The 23,963-nt window shown below is 45.0% G+C and overlaps 1 protein-coding gene across 2 annotated transcripts in view; it reads right to left on the reverse strand.

Annotated features, from left to right (window-relative positions):
• Positions 1-689: 689 nt before the first annotated feature.
• LOC143281123 (pre-mRNA-processing factor 39-like) overlaps positions 690-23,963 on the reverse strand; it is a 41,692-nt gene continuing 18,418 nt past the window's right edge. For both annotated transcript variants that reach the window (XM_076586108.1, XM_076586109.1), the window contains 9 exons: positions 15,349-15,459; positions 10,367-10,531; positions 9,633-9,762; positions 8,787-8,995; positions 7,835-7,894; positions 6,401-6,582; positions 4,219-4,299; positions 3,731-3,863; positions 690-2,170 (listed from right to left, as the gene is read on the reverse strand). In XM_076586108.1, coding sequence (XP_076442223.1) covers positions 2,096-2,170; positions 3,731-3,863; positions 4,219-4,299; positions 6,401-6,582; positions 7,835-7,894; positions 8,787-8,995; positions 9,633-9,762; positions 10,367-10,531; positions 15,349-15,459 — 1,146 coding nt within the window. In that variant the 3' untranslated portion in view covers positions 690-2,095. The remainder of the gene's footprint in view (positions 2,171-3,730; positions 3,864-4,218; positions 4,300-6,400; positions 6,583-7,834; positions 7,895-8,786; positions 8,996-9,632; positions 9,763-10,366; positions 10,532-15,348; positions 15,460-23,963) is intronic.

The raw sequence follows: 23,963 nt of genomic DNA on the forward strand, positions 1-23,963 counted from the left end.
ATAATTTATCCCAGCATCAACTGGGCTTGACATATGCAGACACCTGCAATGTTGGTCAGTTGAACGACACTCCCAAAGATACATCCGTGAAGTGGATGACCCTCAACTATATTGTCCCAGTTTTCCAAAATGAGCTAAAAAACCACTCAACACTGGCTTGGACCCAGCCACAGCTAAAAAAATCAACATCTCTAATGGGGCTTGAACCTGTATCCTCCCCGGTGTTTGTCCGCCATGCTAACCACTTTGCCATGGTGACTGGTGGTGCTAACTATAATCATTCAAATTGCAAGTTAAGCTTAAAATCCATATGTACAGAACTGCACCTTTGTCTTTGAAATCAATCTTTCTCTCTCACAAAATTCAAAACCCAGACACTGGAACGAACATTCACAATCAAGTTCTTTATTCACAAAAATTTTAAGTGATTTGTAACAAACCACAACAATTTATGCGTAAACGAAATGAGAGAAGGCAGAAGCCAGCAAGCACCATGTCTTTTTATATATAATGCCATGCAGCACCTGCACATAACAAATGTTGCTCACATTTCACCATTCACATAATCCATGGGGGAATGAGTTGTCTCCTACTGAATCACTGAAAAACTTTATTGCCATAATAAATAGAACTTGCAGTTTTTATCCCCAACTAAGTCGTATTAAACTGATTTCCAAAAAGATTTTGTATTTTGCAGAAGAAATAATCTAAGTCCAAACACTGTCTTGACAGAATGACAGAAGACAAACTTCACTCTAGTAATACTGTATTTAATTACTGGATTGCAAAGCAAGCTGAACTTATTTATTTCCCAAACTTTCTGAATACTGATTGCACTAAGAATCATTCAAACACAAGTTGCTGCTTTTCTGCAGCCTAGGAATTGCAGTACAAACATTATGTATGCAGATGCTTGAACCTGCAACAAAGTTATTCCCTGAATCCACCTTTATTTCTAATAGATAAGCAGTGTCCGCCCACAAAAAATGATGTAATGATTTTGGGAATGTGCTGAGTTGTGTGTGTTAGAAATAAATGCCCACAAAATTTATTAAAATAAAAACTATAAAAAAAAACAGTACCAGTGCTTTCCATAGACCTCCTTGTGGAGCGCTGAAAGCCTTATTAACTTCCACTGGGGTCCTGGGATCCTCACGGTAGAATTTAAGACAGCCCCATGCCCATGATACCATCTCATATTATCTTTGTGAATATGAGTGAAGTATCATATGCACGCACAACTGAGACCAACCACGAATTAAAACACTAACTGTAAAAAATGCTGAACTTTGTCTCTTGTAACCTTGTATGAATAACAGTCACACAAGCAAAATGTGGTAATGAAAAAGTACACACATGACAAATAGGAAAATGCATTGAAAATGTAACATCAATGAATCTTGTATTTTGCAGTGTAGTATCTTCAACTTCCACCATGCTTGAGCTGGTATTGGGATCACTTGCTTGTATGATGAACTGGATACAAAAATATCCAAGAGATACTTAACATTTCCAATGCACTGTCCTGAATGCCCCTTCATTCACTGATTCAGCATTATCTGGCTGTATGAAGTCCAATATGTATGTGTGTGCATGCATCCATGATGCAACAAAGTTTCTGGGCTATTCATCGGATGTGATTTTCAGTGTAGCTATTCCAGAGGCAAAGCTCATTCAGTGTGGCTCCGTGTCTAAACAATCTCCCTCGCTGCAAATGGGGAAATGTTGAACAGAAACAAAGTATTCTAAAATCTGACTTTGACTGAGAATTTCTGGCTCTGTCATAACCCTCTCGGGTCAATAAGTTAATGTTTCCAAGAAAGAAACAATTGCAAATGAAACCGTTAAATAAAACAAAACATGAACGCAGTACTAAAAAACATTCTGAAATTACCATCTGCCAATCTTTGACAAGCTTGTTTTTGTTTCCCCTAACAGTTCACTGAGCACTGAGCACTCAACAGTTACTGACAACACTTTACTTCCTCTGGTAGAGTTCATGACAAAGTGAAGAATTGTTGCATTCACTGCTAACTGTAAAAATGCAGTAGTAACATGGAGGGAAAAAAACAACAACAACAAAAACAGCATAATTTCAGTAGTAATTGTATCCACCACTGTAGGCTGGTGGGGGGAAACTGGACCACTGTGAATGATAGCTGGGGTAATTCTGCAAACAAAAAGCAAAGCACACAGATATCATCTAGACTGAAGACAAAAATAATCCACCCAAAATCATTCCACCAAACTGCTAATTACAATTTCAAGAATTCAAAAAGCATCAATGAAGTTCAGTTTCCTTTTAAATACTTTGCATTATCAGTTCAATTAACAAATACAAAGTCATTCATAGTGACAAATCGAAGCAGATGTGTGCAGTGTCTGGGTACATCAAATAGGCACACAGCTTCATAATGATAATGTCCTAGTGCTGCTAAGAAAAACTATACACTGCAATATAATTGTTACTACTCTAACCAGCTTCATCTTTTGGGGCCAAAACATTAACCCAAATTTCTTCACACCTGGGTTCATTTGTCGCGGTCCCAGCAGTGGCAATTCAAAGGAAACTATCAATGTTAGGTCGCCTGGAGGCCAAACACCAGAGGAGACCCTGCACTGCTGTTGAGTCACCAGTGGTGTTCAGTAGTGCCTGTTCTGATCTTATGTACTTAGGCCACCACCTACTAAGCCCCTACTGACAACAGTAATAGCTTAGTTGCAGAGCCAGAGTAAGTATTTCCCCAATGTGGAGACTGCCACCCCCCCAAACCCCTCCAACAGCACCACGAATCTGCCGACACCAAAGACCTTGAAAGGACTAATCCCACACACATAAGTGGAAGGGAATCGAAACTGAGGTCACCATGAAAACAGGGCATGAAAGGCCACAGACTTTGAGACAGTTTTTTTTTTTTTTTTTTTTTTTTAAATACTACTGTTGATGAAAGAGGAGGATGGTGATGATGATGTTGCCATGGAGTTCCAGTTTAGTTTGGGACTACTTTACAAGGCTGTACTCTACACTTTCTTTCATAATATCCTGCCGTTAACCAAGCCCGAGAGATACAGGCATTTGCAGTGTCGGTAAGGAAATCTGAGAAACAAACCCAAAGAGGCATCTGTGAAGTGGATAATACTTGACTGTGAAGTACCAGTCTTCCTATTTAAACCCATAGCACACTTAACTGTGGGTAAGAGCCAGCAATAAGTATGCCCGAATATTTGTCAAAGTTAATCTTACCTTGAACAAACATCAAACAAAGTACCAACATCCAAATAGAGAAAGAGGTCGCACTCACATCTGACCAATAACTTCATGCATGTTGATGAATCTTACATACAATGTGTTTTCCTCGCAAATCTAGTAACATATTTAGCAGCATAAATTTTGTGATTTCTTTTGGAAAAATGTGTTCTTCAGGCAGCCTGCTTGAACCTTTATGAAATCACCACATGCACCAAGGTTTGTGGCAAAGGAATCTGCTGCCATAAACAAAGCAATGAAGCGGCTTTCATACTCACAGTATAAACATAATCCAATTGGCTTCCATCATTATTTTATCTTTCATATTTATTGATTTATCAATTTGTTGCTGTTGCTCCTTTCATGGACAGGAAATCGCTCTCACAAACTTGAACAAATATTTCTTGGATCAAGACTACCCCCCCACACCTCCCTCCATAAAAAACAAAACAAAAACATAAGCCCCTGCGTATGATCACTTACTGAGTAGGACCCCCAGCTGGGGTAACTGGAGTAGGCAGGGGCAGGTTCAGGAGGTGGTGGTGCTTGGGGGGGAGGTTCTGGAGGGCCTGCAGGGACTGGTTCTGTCTTGATTTTCTTCTCTGCTGGTTCCTCACTGGAATCACAACAGACACTTTGCTGCAGATTTCTTCTTCTCCCTCAACTCTGTGAAGGGTCACTGGGTCACCACGCAGAACTGTTCACCAAATTTCCATGGAAATAAATACCAACCAGATCATAAGGTGTTTTTTGTCATTTGTTTTTTCTTGGAGAGATTTTTAGCATTTACAAATGTGAATTTCTATAAAATTTGGCAGAACTGGCAGCTGTGCAGCAGTAGTTGTGAAACACATAAATTCCAGATTTGTAGATGAGGACACTCAAAGTCTGAGCACCGAAAATGAAAAACTCAAAATATACACACAAAAACAACAGTGAACAGAACACATTCAGAGAGATTCAAATCTTACCCTGAGTCAGGAATTCGTTTCCGTTTGTCACTGTTCAGGTCTTTCACCAGTTTCTGATGCTCATCGTATGCTTCTGTTATTCTGACAACAAAAACAAGGAGGTTTAATTCACAGAAAGAACAAAAGCAGAAATGAATAAACTGATGAACTTATGCACATATACAAATACATACCTGTATTCACATTACAGCAGAATGTTGCCACTAATTCTGCCTCACGGTCAATAAAACAAATTAATTGAAATTATATAAGATGAATGAAAGAAAAAATGTCAAAAAAAGGAGAAAAAAAGAGGGGAAAATAAAGGTAAAGTCCCTCTTTTATTTTTAATTTTACTTGGGAAGGGAGGTGGGTAGTTGGGGTGGGGGTGTGGCGTTGCAGATAATTCAAGAATGATGCAAATTAACATATATGGTTATATCTATATTATCTTGTTCAAGCAATATCCCTGAATTTCTGCAATAACCCTGTGATTTTTCCTTTCAAATCTGAATGCTCTGTATTTATTGTTATATATCTAAATGTGATTACCACTTTAGCTTTACCCCATCAACAAAACTGAGAATGGGGTAGTTATGGTGGGTTTCATTTTCCTAAAAATGGATTGCATTTACTGTCTGACAAGTATACATACTAGATAATATGTTGGTCTTGGTACGGTGGAAGCATCAAGATTGCAAAATCTGCAATCACTTCTTATCATTATTGACACAACTTCAATAAAATTTAATTGATTTAAAAAGGCGTGTACAGCAGCAGTAAATTCTGCATGATCACATGTGTACTAGAAGTAGCTGTAGGTGTATGATAAAGGTCTGATGTATAAACTGCCAAATGCAAAAGAACAACAACAAAAAAACCCCAAACAAAACAAAAAAAAAAAGAAAACACACCAGATGATCTGAATAAAGAGACCTAATGCAAGTGGGTATTTACAGTAGTTGCTACAGGTGAAGTGTCACTTTATGCATCTCTACATGTGAGTGTGTATGTTCCCTGAACTGTACAAACACAGATTTGACAAAAAGTCACTCTGAATCAGGTCAAGGGGAGATTATGTAGGCAACTTGTTTAGTCTTTGCATTGATGATAATGCAATGCTGACAAGCAAGAGTTGCCAAACTAGATCTACAATCTGCAAACAACTTGGAGATAAAATTTTGTGCATTTGTCTGTCTGTATAGAGAATAAATACACACATATTTGAGTGAACTGTATTTCCTGAACCATTCCAGTTCATATTTAGACACAAAAACACACAGCGATAGTTCCATTTCAAGTTAATCAAGGCGACTTTTTTGGTCTCTGCTGTGCATTGATACCAACATAGCAACATAGCCAAGCAAGAGTTGCCAAATAAGCTACAAAAATTGATTTTATTTATTTCATTTGTTTTCTTTTAGTCAAACAAACATGCACAAGGTTAAGAAAATGAAAAGAGGTAGAAAGACATGGGAAAAGGAAAACAGCGACAAAAAGATGGATGGTGAGATGGGTAGGAAGCATGAAAAGAAAAACAAAAAGATTCATCCCTTCATGTTTATTTCAATCAAATGTCATCTACTGCCTTTAACAATATGAGGCTCAGTTGTGGTTGTAGCTGGGAGTAAAGAAAAGAAGAAAAAAAAGGAAAACAAACATAGAAACACCAACCCATTGCTTTTGAGAAATTTGTTCTAATAGCATTTTTCTTAGTCTATGCAATAGTTACTGTGCTTGTGTGATGGTAGACAAAGTACCACAGCTTTCAGTTGTTACATCTTTTAAGCAACCACACTTCTTGCCAAAAAATATCAGTAACAAATTTCTATAAACATTCACCACTACCCTGAAAAGTCAAGCAAAACCTGGGTCACAATTTACTAGTGTGTTCTTGTGACTTAACCTGATTTACAGAAGTGATTTAACCAGTTGCACCAAGTCACAAGAAGCTGATGTTGGCAACTTGTTTTGTCAGAACACTGATGGCCAAATGCAATGCTGACTAGCAAGAGTTGCCAAAGAAAATCAGCTATGGTCAAAGAACCTTACAAACATGCTTCCTAACTAATGAGAATTGCATATTGGCATAATAAAAAAGAGAGAGAGAAAAAAAAAACCCCACAAAAAAGAAAAAAGCCTATTCTTTACTTTTTATCATATTATCCATGTCACAAAATCAGAAGACGGTTTGGCTGCTCACCTCTTGATACATTTCCCAAAGTCTTCCAGAAATTCCATGCGTCGCTGAGAGATTTTGACCTTGAACTCGATGGACAGGTCACTTGACAGAATGGTCTGGAAAACTTCCATGACCTTGTCCTCATCCACAGGCTGGGACTGGTACTCCACATCCAGCATTTGGAGGAACAACCGCTCGTTTTGCTGTAAACGATTTTTCTTTCCCTTCATAAAAAAGTCCATTAATCTAAAAGCTAAGCATGAATGAAATGTACAAATGAAATGTATCCACGAAGTTCACCACTTGATTTGTACCCTTTTTGTACAGGGGAAGGGAATGAGGGAATTTCATAACTTTAAATGTTTTATATTCTGGGATGTGAGAAGGACTGAATTAAATAAGCATACTGCAGCCAGAGGGTGGGGTAGGGTGGGCTGGGTTGTGGGGGCTGCGAAACCCTCAGGTGTTGCGCAAAAGTATACCCCACTGAGGGGTACGGGGAGGCAAAGCCACTCTGAAGCTCACACACACAAAAAAAGTTTACAATTGCAGGAACTGTGCAGGAATCACCAATATTTTCATTGTTCAGCAGAGATCCATGTCTATCTTTTTAACAAACACAACCACACAAAAGAAAGAACTATATTTCCTATAGGCCTAAAATCTAAGAGCTATTATGGCCTTGAGCTTGTCGGAAAACCTGGGAGACATGAGGCAATTTCAGAGGATCAAATCTGGGAAAAGGAAAAAGCTGTCTTAACATGTCTATACAATTTCTTAGTAATGTGCGAGTGTGAGTGAATGAGTGTGTGATAGAAAGTGAGAGTGAGAGTAAGAGTGAGAGAGTGAGAAAGTGAGAGTGTGAGTGTGTATTGGCACGTCAGACATGGTCATAACGGTATGCTCCCGAAGACAGAAGTAAATCTCTGTGTGTGTGTGTGTGTGTGTGTAAGCATGTATGTGTGTCATTTGTGTGTGTGTGTGTGTGTGTGTGTGTGTGTGTGTGTGTGTGTATTTTCTTATTCAGAGCACACTAGATTTCATCAAAACAACACAGCAAATGACTCTAAGCCAGATCTAAGTAACACATTATGTTTGGTACAAGAACTGGTTCCATCAAATCAGAACAGATCAGAAATCGGCCTTTCAGTATCAGGGTGAGTGAAAATAGTGTGGCAGTAGTGGTTTTTTTGGTTTTCCAATTTTGTTGTCAAACATACTGGCAGTAGCGTTGCAACAGCTAAGTTTCACCAACTCCCTTCTCCCAATTTTCTCTCAGGATTTGCACAGACCTCAGAAATGGCCTCTGGGGCTTTTTTGCAGCAGTGATGCCCGACAGATAGATGACTTTGATTATTATTATTATTTTTTTATTTTTATTTTTTTAAAGAAATTGAAAAGAACACTCACATTCCTCTTTGTTAATACAAAATTTTCATGATAAGCCAACAGTACCTTGTCAATGTTACTGGCTTCTCTGATGACTTCCCTGGCTCTCTCTGTGTCACCTCTCACCTGGAAAACAAGATCTGATCATGAAATCCATCATCATACCGTGTATGACTGACATCTTAGTTCAGTAATATTTTAATGGGTTTATCTTTGGCATTGTCCTAGTTTTTGTTTTGATTATCTGTCTGTCTGTCTGTCTCTCTATCTCTTCTTCTTTTTTTTTTTTTTTTAAATAATGTCATTCCTTCACCATGAACACCGATACATTTTTTCAAGTGAAAACTACTATGTAACAACTGACATCATAATGATCATAAACCACCTATGTAGTACACTCTCTGCAGTATAGTACAGTCACACTTTTCATCATGTAAAACTGGAGATAGCTCTGATCACACTGGGCAAAATAAAAAAAAAAAAGGGGCAAAACAGCCGAATGTTAAGCAATGGCCTTCCAATCCAACAGTTCTGGGATCAATCCTGGAAATCAGTTTTCCCCGATCACCTTGGTCAACAATGTGCTGACCTGTTTGTGCCGTAACTTTTTCCATGTGTATACACACAGGGAAAGTCAAAAAGGAATGGGATCTAAATATTAATGATCTCATAATCCCTGAAGGCATTCTGTAGGTTATGGTGATATGATCATTCCCAGTGTACACGCTCAAGAAAAATAAATATGACTGACTTACAGCAGGGTAAAAACAGTCATTCACTTCAAAACCCACTCATACATGATGCTTGTGTACATGTGAGCTGCAGCCATGAATGAAGAAGAAAGTAAATGGAAACAGCTCTGAACAAAACATATGTCAGGCATGCACACAAGAAAAAAGTGGGGAAAAGTAAGGATGAAAAATCAAAAGCGCAGAAGAAGAGGAAAAAATGACAGAAAAACCAAAGATATGGGCAAGAGGAAGAGGAGAAGAAAAAGTACAACAAAGAAAGCTCCCACCTTCTGGAGGTATCGGGTGTACTTGATGGCAAAGAACGTGCGACACTTGTTGCTTGTTGTTTTCTCCAGATATTCCTTGAACAGCCGTTCAGCCTCTTCGTGGTTCTCCTCTCGACGCTCCAGAGAAATGCGCCTCATTGCCACCATCACCAGGCCTGGCACGTTTTTGTCTAGCCGTGAAAGGATCTCTTGAGTTGTTTTGTAGTTACCTGTCACAGGAGGGAGGAAAAAAAAGTTTTCTTCAGGCAGTGGCACCAAACTAACCATCTCTTGTATTAAATTTAAAATTTTTTTTTTTATCACACTCCATTCTGATTGGATTCTGACGCTACGTAAAACCTTGTCTAGCATCTAAGCCATGTTAAAAGGAAGGTCTTTGACAGCCCTGAAATCACCCTTTTGTGGGCCATCAGCAACATAATCTGATTTAAGCATGCATGCATCCTTGTCAGCAGTTATCTTCAATCCTCTATGAATGAAAAATTATTTGAATAGGAGACGGTTCACTCATTTGCATATTACAATAAGACCTTTAAATCATCTTTTAAAAAAGGAATCCCAAACTGAAAACACAAATGAAAATGACACTTGCAGATTTTGGATAAGACAATAAAAACTGTTCTGGAAAAGAAAATACAGAAGTAAATCTAAATTCTAATACTTAGAAATCATAAAAAAAGAATTCTTACAGTTACGAGAATATGACAGTTAATACTCATTCACGCGCCTATCATTCATGATCAGAAGAATGAATCACTTAGCATCTTAAGCTTGAGGACCCTTAAAATCTCGTTAAAAACCCACAAAGAAACAATACAAACATATCACAGACGAGTCCTTGCCCACCTTGCCTCTCCTCAAATGCTGCCCATGCCAGGTGGATGTAGGGTTTCTTGGGCAGATGAATGTCACAGGCCCGTCTGTACACGTTCCTCACCCCCTCAATACTGTTCTGCTGTTCCAGGTATTTTGCATACTGCCCACACATCAGACAAGTTTACTCTTTATATGAAAATAATTTTGTAGACACTGTACGACAACAGATTTTTTGTTTCACTACACAACATTAATAACAGCTGAAATACATAATCTGCTGATCGATTATGATTATCTACACGGAAACTTGCTGTTTCATGAATTATCTTCCACTCTTCTGAGTTTTTATCAGCATGCCTGAATCCACTTCCCTTCAATCCAGTTCCCAGTCTATTGATGATAAAATCTACAATAGCTTTTTTGCTGAATGTTAACAAACATACAAAATCAGCACAATGAAAAATTCAACCACATGGAAGACAAGATTAATGCAAAACTGAAAAAAACATTTTTGAATAAAGCACAGTACAGTGCAGATGAATTTACAGTATGTATTCATATTAACAAACTCCACATCGACCTGCATTTACAACGCATATTTATACTTAAACACACTACATAACTTTTCACTAAATCTAATCATAAGCACACTGCCCTTCATTCACAATATGTACAGAACACACTGCATTCACTATGTGTATAAAACACACTGAGTTCACTGTGTGTTATATATCAGAACACATTACATAAAGCTTCATTTTTACCTTCATCCAGAAGTCTTCATATAGGGCACAAGCGATCATGCAGCGTTCAAAGAGCACCACAATGCGTTCGTGGTTGTTGGTGGCAGTTTCAAAGTCCAGGTACTCCCGCCAGTTCTTCAGCTGGGCCCTCTCCAAGGGTTTCACATGGAAGTATGGTCTTCTGATCTAGAAAACCAAAATAAATGAAAAATCACATCACATTAGAAAAAAAGAAAAAAAAGTTTCTTCATGGAATATTACCACCTCGTTAGGGGGTGCACGGGAGGGGTAGTACCTCTAGAGGGGGGGTTTGTCACGCTCTTCCGGGAGTGGTTCGTCCTCTATTGGTCCCCATCGGCACCCAGCTCTCACCTATGGGTTCTAGAAGCTGCTAGCATGCGGCAGCGCCCAACCTCCAGGCAACGGCTTTGACAGGCTGGCTAAACTAGGTAAGGGTAGCCGACAGGTCTCAAACCCTCTGTGAGTTAGGGCTTGTCTACCCAAGCATGTGAAGACTGGATCCGGCGGACTCTGTGGAAGAAACCTTCATGGTTCAACGGAGAGGAAGGTGGTTGCAGCTGAGGACTGTGGAGTGCTGAGGGCAGGATGAGGCACATAGGAGGACATCCTGGTCATCCACTGCATCCGTTTCAATCTCCAGTTGTCTTGACCTCATCTTGCCACTGGATACAGACGGTCTCGGACAAGAGAGTGAGGTCGACGGTGCACAACTCCTCCTCACTATAAACAAAGTCATCGCACAAGTCATCAGTCATCCTTCATCCCATACCATCATTTTCCCCAAGCCCTGTGGCGACAGGCGAGTGACGAAGCGACAGGTGTGGGTACACTGGCAGTCGTAGCCATGGACCTGCACACAGGCGGCTCAGGCCATAGGGTCGTTTTTCACTGACTGGAGCAGCGGTGGAGATCGGCAGCCCCCTGAGCGACTGAGCAGCCCTCTTCAGGACAGCACTGCTCACCTCCATGGCATGAGGAAGGGTCTAGAAAAGGTGCCCTAAACATTGCCTGCTCCACACCACCCTAGTCAGCATACCACGGCTGACAGGGACCCTACTCAAGCGGTCGACACACAAAGGAAAGAAAGAAGAAAACAAGGAGCACCCCACTGACCATTGCCACATGGAACGTATGCACGCTTCTGGACAGAGGCGACTCAGACAGACCACAGAGACGCACAGCACTCATTGCGAGTGAACTAGCCAGGTACAACATCGACATCGCTGCCTTAAGTGACACCAGACTGGCAGAAGAAGGCGAACTCTGTGAGCGAGGCGCAAGCTACACCTTCTTTTGGAGTGGTCGCAGACCTGAAGAGAGACGTGAGGCTGGAGTTGGCTTTGCAGTGAAGACAACCCTCGTTGGCAAGCTGGCTGGCCCCCCGAAAGGAGTGAACGATCGCCTGATGACGATGAAACAACCTTTATGCAACGGGAAGAAGTTTACCACCATTGTCAGCGCCTACGCGCCCACCATGACCAACCCTGATGAGACCAAGGACAAGTTCTACGAGGACCTGAACGCTGCCATCACCACTGCTCCCAACGCAGACAAGCTCATCATTCTTGGTGACTTTAACGCGAGAGTTGGCTGTGACAGCACCTCCTGGGAAGGCGTGATTGGGAAGCATGGGGTTGGTAACTGTAACAGCAATGGTCAACTACTTCTCCAGACATGTGCCGAGCACAACCTTCTTATCACAAACACCATCTTCTGCCTCCCTACCCGTAACAGGACGTCATGGATACATCCTCGCTCTGGGCACTGCCATCTCATCGACTTTGTCATTGTCAGGAAGAGGGACAGGCAGGACGTACGAGTCACGAGGGCCATGTGCAGCGCCGAGTGCTGGACAGACCACCGCCTTATCATCTCCAAACTCAACCTCCGCATCCAGCCCAAGAGATGGCCTCAGGGCATGAAAGCACCCAAACACCTGAATGTCAACAAGCTGGAGATAGGCAACATCAAGCAGAGCTTTGCTGACACCCTGAAGGAACGCCTTGAGTCCACCGTGCTGGACAACCAGAATGTGGAGGCAGCATGGGGCACACTGCATGAGACAGCATACAACACTGCCATGGAGTGTCTGGGGCCTTCTGCCAGGAAGCACAAAGACTGGTTTGATGAGAACTGCACTGAGATCAAGCAGCTGCTGGAAGACAAACGCCAAGCCTACAGAGCCCACATTGAAGATCCCAAGTCACAGTCAAAGAAAGACATACTGAAGAGCGCACGCAGCACCATCCAGCTGAAGCTGCGGCAGATGCAGGATTCCTGGCTGAGCAACAAAGCTGATGAGATCCAGGGCTTTGCAGACAGGAACGACATGAAGAACTTCTATAACGGCCTGAAAGAAGTCTATGGTCCCACCACCTCCGGATCTGCTCCACTCCTCAGTGCTGATGGTTCTACCCTAATCACTGACAAGGACGGGATCCTTGAGAGATGGGCTGAACACTTCGACAGTGTACTGAACTGCCCTTCCACCATCAATGATGAAGCCATCGACCGACTCCCCCAGGTGCCAGTCAGTGAGTCGTTGGATGCCATTCCAACTTTGGAGGAGACCCAGAAAGCTATCCATCTGCTATCCAATGGCAAAGCCCCTGGCTCAGACTCCATCCCAGCTGAGGTCTACAAAGAAGGTGGTATGTCGCTGACTGAGAAACTTCACCAGCTGTTCCAGCTCATCTGGCAGCATGAGGCAGTTCCACAGGACTTCAAAGACGCTTCCATCATACACCTGTACAAGCGCAAAGGAAATCGTCAGGCCTGTGACAACCATCGTGGAATATCCCTGCTGTCCGTCGCAGGCAAGACTGGCCAGAGTGATACTCGACCGTCTCATAGCGCACCTTGAGCAAGGTCTCCTACCAGAGAGCCAGTGTGGCTTCCGGAAAGAACGTGGGACTATGGACATGGTGTTTGCTGCCAGGCAGCTCCAGGAGAAGTGTCAGGAACAGAAAGCCGACCTTTACTCCACCTATGTCGATCTGACCAAGGCCTTCGATACTGTTAGCAGAGATGGCCTTTGGAGAATCATAGCGAAGTACTGATGTCTCAGAAAGTTCATCACCATCATATGGCAACTACATGATGGGATGCTGGCCCGAGTCCAAGACAACGGAGAGACTTCAGAACCATTCCCCGTCTCCAACGGAGTCAAGCAAGGGTGTGTTCTTGCCCCCACCCTGTTCAGTCTCATGTTTTCAGCCATGCTGACAGATGCCTTCAGAGACGCTGACGTAGGCATTAGCATCAGGTACCGCACAGATGGCTCACTCTTCAACTTCAGGAGGCTTCAAGCAAAAACCAAGGTGAGGACAGACACCATCAACGACTTCCTGTTTGCTGATGACTGCGCTCTCAATGCTGCCTTTGAAGCTGACATGCAACACAGCGTTGACAAGTTCTCTTTGGCCTCACAATCAGCACAAAGAAGACTGAGGTGATGCACCAGCCAGCTCCAGGAAAGCCTTATGTTGGACCAAACATCTTCATCAATGGGCAACGACTGAACGCGGTGGACAAGTTCACATACCTGGGCAGTACACTCTCTCGCACAGTTGTCATGGATGATGAGGTGAATGCCAGACTCGCCAAAGCCAGTGCTGCCTTCGGCAGACTCCATAAGAACGTTTGGAACAGGAGAGGCATCACCCTGGAGACGAAGCTCAAAGTATACAAGGCCAAAGTTCTCACCACACTGCTCTATGGATGTGAATCATGGACGGTCTACAAACGCCATGCCAACTAGCTGAACCACTTCCACACCACCAGCCTCAGAAAACTTCTCGGCATAAAGTGGCAAGAGAAGATCCCTGACACAGAGGTGCTCACTCGTGCAAACTTGCCCAGCATCTACACCATCTTGATGCAGGCCATGTAGTTCGCATGCCAGACCACCGGTTCCCCAAGTAACTGCTGTACGGCGAACTCCAACATGGCAAGCGCTCCCATGGAGGCCAAAAGAAGCGCTTCAAAGACACTCTGAAAGCTTCTCTGAAGGCCTTCAACATCAGCCACGACACATGGGAGCTGAATGCAATGGACAGACCAAAGTGGCGTTCAGCTGTCCACAAAGGCGCCAAATCCTGTGAGGCCAACAGAATCGCTGCAGCAGAGCAACGCAGACAGGCCAGGAAAAGCAGTGCCAGCAAGTCCCCGACAGCCGCCACCACCCCCTGTCCATACTGCGTCAGAACCTTCCGGGCGCGAAATGGCCTGACCAGTCATCTGCGCACCCACAGAGCCCAACCCACCCACCCCCAGGATGACTAGATGGTCCTTGTCGATCCCGAAGGACGAACCACCACCACCACCACCACCTCGGAGTGGATGAAGTAAGAGAAACTAGACAAGCCAAACACATTTAATAAAAAGAAACCATCACTTTATTCAGCTCAAACAAACAGGACAGGAAGAATTTTTATCAAATGTAAATATGTATTCAGTGGTACATTACACCAAGGTTCAGAATTTGAGCATTTGGGAATATCTGACTAAATTCTTTGTTATTCTCGGGATCATGCACAAGGCTTAGGTGTGAGGGGTGGTGAAAGGAAATGGTTGAGCCAGTAAAGAACTGTCAAGGGAGTGGGGTGAGGAAGAAATGCTTCAGTGTGATATCTTGGGGTGCTAGCATACTCAAATATTTAAAAGATACAACATACAGAATAGTTATGCCTTTTCCTTTCCTTCTGTCTTTGTGGCCACCTCCCAAGTTCATGGACATGTATGAATTGGCTTGTACATATGTGACTGTTTTTACCCCACCATACATGCAGCCATACGAATGAATTTTCATACTTAAAAGCCAACAAAAAAGGGGAGAAATTTAACATGAGAAAATCATATCACTGTCATTCAAATTCTGATTTCTGACTTGGGTTTGAGTCAAAGATAAATACACTGGAGAATATACAGGTGACAAAACAAAAAACAAAAACAACTCAAATATAATTTCTAAAGTTACTTACTGCTTCTTCAAATGCCCATCGTTTACTGACTTCATTTTCATTCTGTTTGAAAATGGCTTCTTTCATCTCGACTAATTTGGCTTTCACTTTCTTGATTTCTGCATCATCAATCTGAAATGTGAACAAACACCAAATTTATTCATACATCATTAGCATGTTTAAAATTATTATTATTTTTTATTAGTCCTTGTGACACTCACATATCAACAACCCAACCCACTTTTTTTTTTAAAGGAAATTTTATGATATTTTTTCTTTTTCTTTTTTCACTGTTAATGTATGCACAAAATGAATAGCATATGATGAAAAACAGATATACAGACTTGTAGAACAATATTTTGTGATCTCTACCTCATGGTACTGATAATATATTTTAATCAACCTTTATTAAAATGATAAAATTTAAAAAGGAAAAAAATTCTCTGTCCAAATTTGAGCATTGAATACATGAAATATTACTGACCATAACACATCATATGTCGCTCTTATACAAGTATAACCTCCCAACTCCCAACCTGGCATATGGCTTTTCACTTTTGTTCCAATGGAGAGTCATACACTGACTTATATACATATATGAACCTTGAAATATTTATTCACTGCTGGAATGACAAACAGCTCATCACTTGACGTTTTTCTACACTGTCTCACCAAAATGAGCTTGACTCACTAATTAACTTCCTGATCCCATCCTCCTTTTCAGACCCTTGTAAGTATTTACAATTTACCTGCTTTTTCTATTTAAAAAAAATTATTTATAGATATCATAGCTGTTGAGAATTGTACTGTTCTTGTCTATGTGTTTTGATATTTTGAGTGCTATTGATTATCATGTCTCTGTGGGAAGATATGTGGTATATATTTTTAGTTGCAATGTTATTGTTACAAAAGGTTCAGTGAAGAGTAATGGTTTGGTTTCATCATCCAGTGTGGGTTTTTTTCATCTTATTTCTTTCTTCCTTGAAGAAATCACATTTAAAAAAAATCCACTGGTGTATAGACTTGTGTATAGACATGCATGTACTATACCATTTCAGATTTTTGAATTTGTATTCTATTCTATCATTACACCGGTTCATGTTTCTTGTGCTGCATTATACATTCAATTGTAATGGAAATACCTAATGATGGATAGCATTACAATCGCTTCTTTAAATTGTCAAGGGCTTGGAGACATGAGAAAACGAAGAGATGTTTTTACCATCTTAAACAGAAGAAATAGGAAATTTACTGCCTACAGGATACACACTTTAATAGTAAAAGGAGGAGTTTGTATTATACTCCATGTTTGGTGTTAAATATACTTACCATGTCAAACTGATGCAAACTAGGCCTATTGGTTTGCTCTGCTTGGCCAAATTTCGCGCGGCTAACAGTGAAAAGATGGGCCCACCGCTCTCAGCCAATCAAACGCCTCTAAAAACTATAAGCGCTTAATCATTCCGTGGCCATGAACAAAAATGCCCCATGAGAACCACGGCGGAGACGCGGGGATGGACGGGCGGGCATTCGAGTTTGACATGGTAAGTATATTTAACACCAAACATGGAGTATAATACAAACTCCTCCTTTTGGTGTCATATACTGTACCATGTCAAACTGATGCAGAATTTAAAGCAAATGGAGGCGGGCAACGCCTACTGGTTCATATGGGGAGCCCTTGTAACTGAGACGGCAGTGTTAGCCGCGACAAAGGAAATCCCCTTGGAACCGTCAGCCCTGGTCATACGGAAATTCCTGAGGTAGAAGTTGATGCAGGGATTCTCAGACGGCCAGAAGGCTGCCTCCAAGACATGCTGCGTTGGCACTGAGTGCTGGAAAGCAGCCGAAGTAGCTATGGCCCGCACTTCGTGTGCCCTGGGATGAAGACAGCTGATATCCCTGTGTGCATGAGAGTAGGCTCTACGAATGACTTGGGAAACCTGGCGGGAAATGGTGCCTGCAGCGATGTCTTTCTTGTAATTCTCATTGAGGGAGATGAGCAGACACCTCTGAGAAGAACGCCTATGGCGAGACCTATCCCAATAATATTTGAGACACCGAACAGGACAGGTGCCTATCCTCATCATCTTGGGCAAGAATATCAGACAAAGGTCTGACCCTCGGAGAGGGGGAAGGAACCTCAGGGTCTTGGTTCTTAGCCAGAAACTCTGGAAGGAAACGAATAGTGATGGAACCATTTCTGTGGAAGGCCAGATCTTGTGGCATTCCACTAAGCCCGTGCAGCTCACTTCTACGACTGCCTGTGGCCAGCCACAGAAGGAAAGTGGTCTTGAGGGTGAGGATGTCAACAGGAATAGTCCCCAATGGTAGGAAGGGCTGTTTTCGAATGAAATCCAGCACCAGGAACAAGTCCCAGAGGGGCACTCTTCTGGGGTCTCTAGCTTCCTTCAGAGGGGCACCCCTAGCCACCTCTCTGAGCAGGCAATCCACTTCAAAGGCGGAACCACCTAGCTGTTTGCATTGTGGTACAGAAGGCAGACCTGTACCCTCGCACAGAACCAGCAGACAGGATGAACCGAGGAGCAGAGAGCCAGAAAGTTGGCCAGCTGCATGCTCGTAAGGTTCGTAGGGGTAATGCCCTGCGCTGTACACCACAGCAACCATATCATCCAGCGAAAGTCATACAAAGTCTCCATTCCCTGCCTCCTTGCTCTGGTGACTATGGAGAGGAGGTCAGAGGAGGCAGACCCCTGGGTCAGCACAGCCAACCGAGAGGCCGACCGAGGGGTCGAGGACTTCAATGGTGATGCTGACAGTTCCGACCGCACAGCAGCCATGCGTGCTGGTGGAGCAGTTGAGGATTGGAATGCGGAGTGCCCGAGTGAGGCTGCCTCAGCAGATGAGCTTTCAAGTTCCAGGGGTGGGAACATGTGTCAGGGACTGAAGGTCCGGAAACCAGGTCTGGGCTGGCCATTTCGGCGCAATGAGGATCGGCTGCGGGTGTTCCAATCTGTCTTTCCGTATCACCTTGGACAGAATTGGAAAGGGAGGAAACGCGGAGGCAATCAGACTGCTCCAATCTAGAGAGAGAGCATCCACTGCCCACGCTTCTGGGTCGGCAACCGAAGACACGGAAGTGGGAAGTCTCTTGTTGAACAAGGTCCACCATCGGCCGAAACCACTGTTCCCACACCCCCTGAAGGCTGTCCTTGTCCAGGGTGCACTCTGTGCGCATGACACTCTTGGGCCTGCTAAGAGCATCTGCCAAGAAGTTGGTTTTTCCTGCTCAGTGTCTCGCTGAAAGTGCAATGCCCTTGCTGTGGCACCAAACGGAGGAGAGCCTCAGTCCGCATTGAGAGGTCTGCCGAGTGCGCTCCCCCCATTTGTTCACATAACATGCGACCGTCGTCTTGTCCGTGAACAAGCGGATGGTCTTGCCAGTGGCCTCCCCCATGAAGTGCAGGAGAGTCCTGCGAACTGCCTCCAGTTCCAGAACATTGATGTGGCATAGGCGCTCCTCCGGGGACCAAGTCCCTGCTGCATAGAGTGAGTCCATGTGGGCTCCCCAGCCCAGGGAGGAGGCGTCTGTGAAGAGTGCCACCTGAAGAGTAGGTGGGGCTAAGGGCACCCCCTGTGTCCAAAGGGGGTGATTAACCACTCTGATGTCACCTCGAGGAACCACTCGCCCAGCCATATCTGGGTATCCCATGGCTGAGTGCTCTGGGACCGGCGTAACCTCAGTACCCTCTGGAGAGGGCGCTTGAGAGCCCTGTCCAGGGGAATGAGAGGTGCCGTGGACTCCATCATGCCCAAGAGGAAGAAAGTGTCTGCGCTGTATCTTGGGAGGAGTGGCGCCAGTGGCTGAGGAGGCCTGCCAGACGGTACCAGTGATCTGGCGCCAGAGAGACTGTCATAGACCGCATGTCGAATCTCATCCCTAAGAAGTCGAAGGACTGACATGGGGACAGATCGCATATCTGCTGGTCCATGAGGAAGCCCAGTTGGGAGCAAAGGTCTAGAAGTCTGGCCGTATGACTCAGGCATCGGGCCTGCGACTGGGCTAGGATAAGCAAGTCGTCCAGGTACACACAGAGACAAATGGATTCTGAGCGGACGATGGACACCAATTCCCGCACCACCTTGGTAGACAGGAAAGGGGCAAGGGACAGACCAAATGGGAGGGCCGGGAACTGGATCCCCTTGTCCCTCCACACGAACCTCAGGTACCGACGGGATGCCGAATGGATGAGTATATGAAAATAAGCATCTTCCAGATCGATAGAGGTAGGCCAATCACCTTGTTGGATGGTCTCCCGAATCTGTGCCTGTGTGTCCATCTTGAGTTTGATTTTGGGGAGGAATTTGTTGAGGGGGGACAAGTCCAAAACTGGTCTCCACCCTCCCGAGACCTTTGGAATCACCAACAACCAGCCGTATAAACCGGGGCCCGGTCCGAGAGTTGAGATATAGCCCCATGAGGAGTGGGTGCGATATCTCTTTTTCTAGGACGTTCTCCTGCTCCGTCGAGCTGGGCACCTAAGGAGGAAGAGTGGATCTTTAGAGGGGGGAGATCCTCCACCCAAGACAGCATGTACCCCCGACTCTAGCACCGACATAATCCCGTCGTTGAGTCCCAGAGCACACCACTGATGTGCATGCCGGGACAAGTTTCCTACTTGGAGGGGCTGAACGACTGGCGGTGCTGAATTGGGGCCCAGTCATTGGGGGTGCTGCCTTCTGGCCTTGGGCATGGCCGGTCGGCTTGGACAGACCTAAGGTGGTTTATTCCTCTGCCACTGATTCGGCACACGCTGCCTTGACAGGTGGCGTGGTATATGGAGGGGCCCTGGTGGCCAGTCTCTTCAATGGCATAGAACCCTGGAGCCCATGAGAGGTGTGGGCCAAATATGAGGCCACCTCCCTGTTTGTCTCTGCCCTGTGGCTGACAAAATGGAGCGGGAACTGGCCGAAGAGGGAGTGCTGCTGTGCTGGGATGGACCGCAGGCAGCCCTCTCCTCCACAGGAATGTTAGAGAGGCTGAAAATGGCATCACGCCGCGCTAGCACAGTATTGAAGTGAAGGCTGGTAGCTGTGTCTGCAGCTGCCGTGAGACCAGATGCTACCCTATTGCCAAAAGCGTGTAACCTCTGGTCGGTGAAGAGGCCCGGCGGGACAGAGGAAGGAGACCCCTTGTCCTGATTAACTGGACACTGTTCGCACAGCTCATTGGCCCTGTGAAGGAACGTGTCGAAGGTGTACGCCGTGGAAACCTCGAGGGGACAGCAGCGGGCCAATTTGTCCCACTCTGCTAACGTTTTAAAGGATAGGTTAGCTGAAGTGGGGAAGGTGGTGCGCTGTGAGACCAACATCCTGTCCTGTGCGGAGGGGCTCTGCTCCGCTGTAGGCAGGGTGGTCCTGTGTGTACCAGGACCACAACCCTCCCTTGCAGGAATCTGTAAGAAACTTTCCGGGGAAAAGGCGCCCGGGGCAGAGAGGGACTCCCTGCCTGGAGGAGGGTGAGAGCAGCACCCCCTGACAGTGCGGGCTGACTTAATAAGCCATACCCTGCACCATTTCTGGCACTCTGGAATGTTGCCTTGTGGTTCTGGAGTTAGAGTCACATGGCGTAATGGGGGTCAAAGGTAACAAAGTTGCCTGAGGGACTGATTCGGCATACGTGGCCCTATTGGGGAGGGTCAGTACGAGATCGGCAAAGTCCGGGTTTGGTTCAGGCTGGTCCCAGGGAGGCACGGGCTCAATCTGTCCCCCCTGGGATATGGGCGAAGAGTGCTCATCTGCTTGTTCGTCCTCATCCGAAGACAGGGGCTCCCACTCTTGTTCGCAGTCCATCCCCTGCTGGGTGCCATCCCCAAGTGGATGTACCCACTGGGCGTCCGGTGAGCTGTGGTCAGCCCAGCGGGATGAGCTGGGACGATCCGAGCCGGGACCATGGCCGCCACTGTTATGTCCTTGACACCTGAAGCGGGTGGGGAGCGTGTGGGACCGTAGGTCCAACCATGCTTGGGATGGTGGGTGCACACTTTTCAGAGAGGGCGTCCCTGGATGCAAGAGTGACCCACGAGTGCTGTGTGGGGACCAAACACCCACTCATCTCACTGTAGGACCGAGGGCTGGGCAGGTGGGGACTGCCGGCTCCGCCGGGCCGAAGTAGGGCCCCTGAGCAGCCGTCGGTCCTGACAAGGAGGCCGTTGTGACCGTGGTGGTCACCTGTGGGTTGACAGAGGCCCGATTTGTGGACAGAGTGGCAATATTGGTCGAGGAACTCGACTGACCGACAAGAAGTCGATCCCACTTGTCGGGGCTGTGTGTGTCACCCTGTGAGATGTGCTGGGTTGGGTCCGGTGGGGAGCGGACAAGGGCTGGCCCTTGGTGCCTACCGGCAACCCAGTGTGCATCCTAGATGCGCCCCAGTACGGGTAGAATGGGGGTAACTACCCGTGGGCACCAGCCAGACTGTGCCCAAACCCCCAAGGGTCACTGGTGCATTGACCTCCATGAAGGGAACAACTGGCCAAGTCGGAGGGAGGTCAGGTCCGACTTTGGGGTGTCAGTCCCGCCCGAAGACGAGCGGGCCTGACCTGCCGGAACCGCCTGACACGCACGGGCCTCCCCCAGCAGGGGAGACCGGCCGGATAGCGGGAAGACCTGCAGAGAGGTTGCCCCCGCCCCGAATCCCCTCCCGTGGGGAGACTGGGGTGGCTTGGCCCGGGGTGGGCAAAGTAGAGATCCCCCCCCGGAACCAAATTTTTCTCCCCCCCCAAAGGAGGTGGGGGAGGGGGGTCGACAGAGAAGGGAGGAGGCGGAACAACAATGGGGCACGTGAGGGCCGTCTCCGAGTGGGGACCCCGGGTAATGGCCGGGCGCGGCCTCCCCTCGGGAGTCCGCGCCAGCTGCGAGTCCCCACAGCACGGAGATGACTTGCCATTCCCCCTTTCCCTGCCTCGCGCTGGGACACCTCGGGAGGCGACGCTCGTACCTCTTTCCCCCCGGTCCCCTTCATGACGTTTTACTGGTACGAACGTCGCCTCCGCGATCAGCGTCTAACGACGCATCGCCGCGGTCCGTATCGGGAGGAATCATGAGCTCCGGGCCTGGGAGAGTCTCTTACCGAGTCTCAATCCCAGCATCTGATTCCCTGCCTTCGTGGTATGGCACACGAGGCATGGAAACCCGCGCCTAGGCACCCAGCGAAAATCCGACCCCCCAACAGAGAAAGGAAAGACAGGATCGACTTAGAGGCAGAAAAAAAATCGAACGAATCGAGGGTGCCGAGTCGACTCGAGTACACAGAATGTAAGAATACAATAAACACAAGCCGCATGCAACAAAATAAGGCCAAAAGGATACGCTGAACAGCCGAAAAAAAGCGTAAGACGAGAACAGAGCGTAAACCTGACAAGATGGCGTGGAGAGCCTTGGCCAAAGGAATGATTAACGCGTTATAGTTTTTAGAGGCGTTTGATTGGCTGAGAGCGGTGGGCCATCTTTTCCTGTTAGCCGCGCGAAATTTGGCCAAGCAGAGCAAACCAATAGGCCTAGTTTGCATCAGTTTGACATGGTAACAGTATATGACACCAAACTAGAAAAGTATTAACATCTGAATGGGGATTAAAATGCTTCTTTGCATCATACCAATCAAACTCTAGAGGAGTTGCAGCTTTATTCTCTAACAATTTTGAATTCAAAATTAAAAATATAAATAGAGATAAGAATGGTGTCATGCCCTACTTTTTAGGAAAGGGCCTATCCTCTCACACAGAGGACATCAGGAACAAAGGAGTCAAAATCGATATCTATGCTAATACAAAAAAAAGAAAAAAAAGAAAAGAGTGTATTAACAAAAAATTATAAACCAAAATGTTGTTTAAAATGGATGAATAAACTAAATATCGATGTTCATTGGAACACTGTCTTTTAAAAAATCCATAAAATCAAAGATGTTAAAAATAAAATGGCTGCAAATGAAAATCGTTCATAGGATCTTGCAACTATGTTGTCTTAGAATGCCATGGGAGTATCTGATACAAATAACTGCATCTGTGTAATGACGCAAGAGACTCCATAGAACATTGTTTTGAGGCACTGTAAACATATACAGTCCTTTTTCGACCTGTCTAGAAAAATGTTTAATGAAAAATGTGAAAAATGCCTACAACATTAAGATCTGTTGCAGTTTAGTACTTTTCGGCGTTGCCACAGCATTTAAGAAACATATAATATATTTGATTTCATTATAATGTTTGCAAACTATATGTCTACAAATGCTAATTTGAAAAATGCACACCAGGTCTGCATGCCTTTCTTAAAACAGCTTTATGCGAGGTATAAAATTTAACAGAATAATGTGTATGTAAAAATATGATGTATCCAGATTTGATTGTGCAATGGAACTTTTATAAGCTAATGTTTTTTTCTCTCCAGTAGTTATACTTGTATTATTTTCAAATGTCTTCTTTATAAAACTTCTTCCCAAGGGATCTTTGGTGTGATGACGTTTGCGTTTTTGGTATGTGTGTTTCGCTTTTTCTTTTTTTTTGTTTTTTGTTTTTGGATAATATTATATATAGGTGGGTAGTAGTTTGCACAGGACAGGAATCAGACCCGTGCTGGAGTCTGCAATAGTGGGGTCACAGTTGAGTGATGTGTAGTTA

This window comes from Babylonia areolata, chromosome 4 (genome assembly GCF_041734735.1).
Source record: "Babylonia areolata isolate BAREFJ2019XMU chromosome 4, ASM4173473v1, whole genome shotgun sequence".
In the NCBI taxonomy this organism is placed as follows: domain Eukaryota; kingdom Metazoa; phylum Mollusca; class Gastropoda; order Neogastropoda; family Buccinidae; genus Babylonia; species Babylonia areolata.